We start from the raw sequence: 7,409 nt of genomic DNA, 5'->3' as shown, positions 1-7,409 counted from the left end.
TGTTGTTGATGTTGATGTGACTACACTACACTACACTACACTGTTATACCTGTATAATGTGGCCCTTAATGGTCTTTAGGTCTTGATTTAAAGATTTTTGATATGTTGACCAATTGAAGCGCACATTTTGAATAATAAGTAGACACTAAGAAAATATAAGTAATAATATGTTACTGTTTCTACATAGACCACACAGTACAATGGTCATGGTACATTGTCTTGCCTTTCTTAATTTTAGTAGTAGAATTGTGGAAGGATAGGTTGAATAACTGAACAGTACGTATTGAGAGATGCAAACACCTATTTGGAAAATATAAAATGATTTTGATATTGAAGAAGTTTTTTGTGCTATTCATATCACTTCATGTATCAGAATTAACCTTTTCATACTTACTCTATGTAGACTCTACACAATCCTACCAACATTCATTGATTAGTGTAAGAGAGCTGTGGTTTTAGAGGGAGAATTTTGTCAGGATCTTGTGATAATGTACGCTTCTGTTTCAGGAGTTCTGGGACAAGCAGACGGGATCTGTGCGTTGAAGGGCTCATCAGTGGATCTGGCCTGCTCAGTTACACATCCCACTTCAAGCAAGACATGGTATACTGTAGCATGGAATGGCCAGAACAACAGTCATGTTCTGAATGAGATCTCTGTAGACAATCGTGTTCTGTATGATAAGTCTAAAGAGAGTAACTCCACTCTAACAATCAATGACCTAAGAGAGACTGATGCAAATACATACTGCTGCAGAGAGGCTACTGACAACTTGGAAGGGATTTGGTCCAGTGATATTTATCTCCGTGTTACAGGTACAGTGGTTCTTTGTCAATGATTTATTACATTGAGAATAATATCAGTATAAACATTTTAACAGTCATTTTCTAAACGTCATTCCAGACCTCCAGGTGAAGGTGTTTCCTGTCACAGTAACAGAGGGACAGAGAGTAACACTGATGTGTAGCACCAGCTGTGATCTGACTGAAAAGCCTACAGCCTATATCTGGTACAAGAATGGAGTGTTTCTCTATCAGGACTGGTCTCCCTGGTACCAACACCTGGTCAGCAGTGAGGAAGCAGTCAGCTACTCCTGTGCTGTCAAAGGCTACGAGCATCTCAGAGCCCCTCAAGTCTCAGTGGGTGAGTGCTGACATTTAGCTCCTCATCATATTATACCTCTAATTAGCTTGATATCTTTTACATTCTTAATAAATTAAATGTTGTGACAAATGACATTCATCGATAAAAGACTGTGAGATTTATTTTCCTCGTATAAGACTGCCAGTAGAGTGAAGTGGTGATAGTGTGTGGTCTTTTCAAATATATACAAGAAAAAGTAAAATCCTGCATGGAATGATTTCAAATATTGTGACTAATTATTGTGATGAAGTTCATTAATATTAGACTGCATGTCATTTGTTTCCCTCCAGATTCTGTCACATCGACCTGCTTTAATGTGACCTATGCTGAAGGGAGGATGTGTTCTTCTGAGCAGCCCTGCTCCATCACATATCCCACAGGTTAGACATTTATTAGCTGTTATCCATCCTGTTTACTCAGCAACTGACAACAACATTAGTTTAAGGGTGCATTACCTAATGTAAAATGTTAATCAGCCTCTAGGGGCAAACAGTGAGAATTGCAACAGCATCAATATAACGTGCTTTTCTCTAAAAGTCTATGGCACAACCCAAAAAACTACATTACCTTTTGTTACTGGCACCGTCACTTAAATTCTATAGTCGTGTCTTTCACATTAAACAATCAATCTAAATTTGTCATGCATTCAATTACATAGCTCCTGTCTTCTTTTTTAAGAGTATAATCTACTTTGCTATTTCACATTAAACAATCTATCTAATAAAGAATTTGCCCTGGCCTTCAGTAACTGCTGAAAAGTGTATTTATCATCTCCCAACAGAACTACATGTTGATGTGAAGCCTTATAACAGTGGACAGACTGTCATACTGACCTGTAGCACCAGCTGTACTCTGATTGACACCAAACTCAACTACACCTGGTTCATAAATGGAAACCTTTTCCACTCCAAGCACCAAGTCACAGTTCATGGCTCCTCTGTTGCCAGCTTCTCCTGTTTTGTAGTAGGCCATGAGGATCTCCGCTCTCCTGCAGTGTGTGAGTATGAAGGAAGCAACTCATGGTACTGTATATCTTAAGCCATGTTTCATTAGTCTACTATGTTTGAAAGGCAGTAAGAAATATGATCTGAATAACAATACACAAAATTATTAATAACAAACTGTTTGTCCCACCATATTTATAGGATTAATCTCATTGTTTAAATATTGCTTTAACTATTGGGCTTAGCTTTAATTTAAAATGTTGTGCCTGCCTTTTATCTTTAATTCTGAAGATATAAATTCATTATGGTAATTTTCACTTCATACATACATACATACATACATACATACATACATACATACATACATACTGTACATACATACATACATACATACATACATACATACATACATACATACATACATACATACATACATACTGTACATACATACATACATACATACATACATTCATCACTATCATTACTGGCTGCTCTGGGGATCTGTAGTCACCACCACCTTGTTCATTATGACAATTTAGTCAAAGAATCATTATTATTCCAGCATCAACATAGAAATGTTGCATCATTCTGTGTCCATATTATATTTGTAGTCTGGTTAAAACCATCCAGATCCGTGAACACCAGAGAATGAAACACAATGTGAGTTCAAGGATCTGGATGGTTTTAACCAGACTAACATTTGAGCTTCCAGATTTTGAGTTGACCTACATGTAAGTCTGAGTAAAAACACAGCACCTGAACTTCTATAGTATACGTGGAGCGTGAGCATGATCAGAAACAATGACAGACTTATGAGGTCCTGGTTGCTCTGTGCTCTTTAAGACACCATGTAACTGTGACATCCTGTGTTCAATTCTAGCCCAGGGCCTTTGTCACATGTCCCCAACCCTTCCTGTACCCACCCACACACACCCCCACCCCCTGTCCACCCACCCACACACACACACACACACACACACACACACACACACACACACACACACACACACACACACACACACACACACACACACACACACACACACACACACACACACACACACACACACACACACACACACACACACACACACCCCGCACTCACACAGTTGAATTATTCTATCAAAGGGTTTTCACTTTTAGTCTTTCATCTATATTTCAGGTACTCGGGGTAAGAACTGCTGGAGTGTGAATTATGTCAGCAGGAGAATCTGCGCCCTGGAAGGCTCTTCAGTGGACATTTCCTGTCATTACTCATATCCCAGTGAGCTGCAGTCCAAGCCTAAATTTGAGTATCTCATGATGAAATCTGACATGGTGTCTCCTGAAAGTGTGATTGAAGATGCACGTCATGTGTATCATGAAAACATGAAGAAGCAGCACATCCTGACAATCACAAACCTGAGAAAAGGTGACTCAGCAGAATACACATTCAGATTCCTAGCAGATGACCTGAAGGAGCAACGTCCTGGTTCTCCTGGAGTGACTTTAATTGTGACAGGTAATCCTTAATTTGTGTTCTTCCACACAGAACCTGAGTATGTTTCTTCTTCACCATGCTCTAGCTAACCTGATGCTGCCAGATGGTTTGATCCTGATCTCATGATCTCACCTGAATCCAGCTGCCTGGCAAGGTTATGCTCTAGCAGCAATCAGCAGTAATTATAGCGCCCCCATCAGGCCACTGACATAATTATCTCTGTAACTGCTATGATCATGTATTGTGTTGAATTCATGGCTGCACATCAACCTCCCCAATTGGCACCTGACAGTCTTGAACTTGTTTGTCTTAACCTACAGTGTGCACCTTTTTTGTGTGAGTACATTGAGCAATGTAAACCGGAGTCAGATTCCTTGTATGTGTTCATACTTGGCCAATAAAGCTTATTCTGATTCTTGAGTTAATGAAGCTATGGTGAAAGTTACATCAGCAAAACTGCTTCACACACACACACACACACACACACACACACACACACACTCACACACACACACACACACACACACACACACACACACACTCTCTCTCTCTCGTTTTAAAGATTTTCTTAGCACACTGTCAGCTGTCAATTCCTTCTTCTGCTAATTATAAATTACATTTGACCAATCAGATCTCGCCATGTGTTCTGAAAACCAATCATCATGCTGCTGCCAGCATTTAAATGCTGTCATCTTCCACCCCATGAAGATAATTTCCTTATGGTGTCTAATCATGAAAACATTTCTCTAAATTCTAGACTCATCTGTAATTTCAATAATGAAATAAAAAAAATCCTTCTCTTAGTCTGTCCTGACTGAAATACTGTATGTGTTTTACACTGAGTGATCAGTCTAACCATCTGTCAGCCCTGACAGTGCAGGTGACTCCTTCTGCCGTGGTGACAGAGGGCCAGAGAGTAACACTGACCTGTAGCACCAGCTGTCCTCTGCCTGACACCACCACCTATATCTGGTACCACAACAGACGAGCTCTGAGCCCACCAGAGAGCCAGCACAAACACCTGGTTCTAGACCCAGAGAGCCAGCACAAACACCTGGTTCTAGACCCAGTCAGCAGTCATCATACAGGAAACTACTCCTGTGCTGTCACAAGCCTCCAACACATCAACTCCCCTGAAGAGACCCTCACTGTCACAGGTGAGCACGGCTTTAACATATTTGCTGAGGTGTGTTTAGGTGTTATAGTCTCTTTTGCATTTTCCAATGCAAATGGGAATCTCTAAGCTATCTCTGAACTCTCTATTTAACCAAATCACACACATTTAGGTTATGCTATGTCATTATTTTGATAATATTTATTGTAATATATTTTGGAGCCCCCATGGGCAGGCCCACTTGGAAGACCTCTAAATTACACTATATCTACTGATTTTTTTCTGACTGGTGGAGATTTTCTGTAAGATAATATCAATCCAGACCCTCCAAAAAGACTCATCAGTGTGAGTTGGTCCCTCTGGTGAAACAGTGTTTAGTAGGTCAATGACATTGGCTTGCAGCAATGATGCTATAGTACATCTGGTTTAAGAAGACTGGAAAGCAAGGGCTTAAACCTGTTACTACCTTTGCTTAAGATGACTGCAGGCAGGTATATAGACACTCCACTGTTTGAATAATCTGAAAATTAAACAGGATAGATTTAGTATTTGGGATGGGAAATGATGTGTAGATTAGTCAGGTGATGCAGGCATCTACAGTCTTTCTGGAGTCCAAGTGACAGAAATCCAATATAGTGATGTACAACTTTACTAATTAATACTATTAATACTTTAACTGAAAAATGTATTCCTCCAATTCAGATGTGACCACAGGGACATGGACATGGACATTTGCAGTAGCTGCAGGAACTGCTGCTGTCATTCTCCTGGCTGTCATAGTCCTCTCTGTCTTCCTGTGGATTAGGTGAACAATAATGTGTTGTGTTTCAAAACTATGGCATTCAATCTCTTGTCTAAAATTCATTGATTGATTCATTGATTGAGTCATTCATTCCTTTCACTAACCAGAAGAAAGAGGGCCTCCACTCAACCCTCTGGACCTGGGACACCAGCCAACATCATGGTGCAGGTGAAGTACAGCATTTAAACAATTCCACAGCCAAATAAAAACATTCCTCTCTCTCCCAGCCTGGCTGCCTTGAGGTGGAATGACCTTCTCACCCCAGTCAGAGCAGCAGCCTCCCTCTCCTCCAGCTCATCTCTTCAGGAAGAGCTTCATGTTCCTCTGTCCTCTTTTCTGTCCCACCTAAATCATACCCTCCTTCCCCCGACCCCTCTCCTGTATCATCCTCCTCTACCTGCACCTGCTCATCTTCCTGTCTTTTTTATATAGAAACTGTCCCACCTTTTCTCCCTTACTCGTATTTCTATTTATTTTTTTGTCTCTCCATCAGTTAAACCATGAGCCTGTATATGAGACCATCTCAGCTGTGGGTTACAGCTCCATCCCTGCAGCACAGAGCACATCAACACAGCAGCTTGACCTTCACCACAGCAGCGTCAGCTTCTCTAAGAACCAGGAAGATCCTCTCTACTCCACCATCCAACCAGTTCAGCCACAGAGACAGGAGGACGTTCCTCTCTACTCCACCCTTCAACCAGTTCAGCCCCAGAGACAGGAGGACGTTCCTCTCTACTCCACCCTTCAACCAGTTCAGCTCCAGAGACAGGAGGAGGTCCAGTCTGCTGCTGTCAACTTCAGCAGACCTAAGAGTGATGCTGGGTGAGCGTCTCTTGTCATTACAACTGGACCTATTGGGTCAAGGAAGAGAATCATAGGCTAATACATAACTGCAGGGGCCGCGGAAGGCTGTTCAAGTAGGTCGGGCTCAACCGCAAAAATTAGACTAGACTACATCAGACAACAATATGAAACGTTTTTGAAGTTTACTCCATTAGTTAAATGAAGCTTATTATCGGAGACAGGTGAGTTTAGGCTATTTGCATAGGGCCGTGCGGCGCTGTCCCTGCTACTGAAATGGAGCGGAGTTGTGGTCAGTAGCCTATATCAATCCAATTCCGATATCAATCAATTAATTAATCAAGCATCACTTCGATTCAGCCTTGTGGTTTAAATAGTGCTACTACTACTTTGCGAACAGGAGGGATAGAATAATACACATCAAAGTAGTGAAACACAAAAAAGCATCAGCTGATGCTGCACCTCGTCAACACACATACTTTCTCCCCTCCCTCCTCCTCCACACACACGCCAAATGCAAACTTTAAGAGATTGTTAATGTCAGACTCACCATATCTTTCTCTCTCTATCTCTTTACATTCTGCCGAAGAACTGCGTCCTCTTGTCGTTGCTCTGGACGAACTCCCTTGCAATCACCGAAACATCCACTTTGTCCAAATAGTCCTTGTGTGTATGGCCGCACATCAGGCTATTAAGTTTTTTTTGTGTCATTGTTGATCGCATATGTCTTTAAATGACGGAGGGACGAGAAAGACCTCTCGGCGCTGGCAGACGACACGGGGATTGTATAAAACAACTTTAACAGTTTGTGTACATCTGGCAGGAGTGTTTTTGCCAGAGGTGTAGGCTATTGTTCATTGCTGACACAACAGATGACACGTGTTGGAAGATCTTTCCTGCTTCTGCTCCCAGACCGTAGTCGAGAAGCACAGGGGAGGTTTCCTCTCCTCCAGGGCCGAAGTAGTTTCCTTTTAGCTTCGGGACCAACCACCCACAATACACAGCAGACGGGGAGAAACAGTAGCACACCGCGACACACCTGTAGCCTTGAGATGATGTTGCATTTATTACACGGTCACCGACTTCTTCTGTAGGCTACAGTAGGCTACAGTTATTATTATTATACG

The 7,409-nt window shown here is 41.7% G+C and overlaps 1 protein-coding gene across 1 annotated transcript; it reads left to right on the top strand.

The window, feature by feature from the left end:
- Positions 1 to 689: 689 nt before the first annotated feature.
- LOC310775813 (uncharacterized protein) lies at positions 690 to 6,307 on the top strand (the record flags this gene model as incomplete). Its single annotated transcript, XM_083635942.1, has 9 exons — positions 690 to 813; positions 902 to 1,141; positions 1,432 to 1,521; positions 1,923 to 2,138; positions 3,248 to 3,586; positions 4,432 to 4,722; positions 5,382 to 5,484; positions 5,589 to 5,649; positions 5,975 to 6,307. Exons 2-9 carry the CDS (start codon positions 958 to 960, stop codon positions 6,305 to 6,307), a joined length of 1,617 nt encoding a protein of 538 aa, XP_083492068.1. The 5' UTR covers positions 690 to 813; positions 902 to 957.
- Positions 6,308 to 7,409: the final 1,102 nt, after the last annotated feature.

This window comes from Poromitra crassiceps, assembly GCF_964638095.1.
Source record: "Poromitra crassiceps genome assembly, chromosome: 4".
NCBI classification, from domain to species: domain Eukaryota; kingdom Metazoa; phylum Chordata; class Actinopteri; order Beryciformes; family Melamphaidae; genus Poromitra; species Poromitra crassiceps.
The sequence above is the reverse complement of the archived record's forward strand: the minus strand, read 5'-3'. Positions and strand labels throughout refer to the sequence as shown.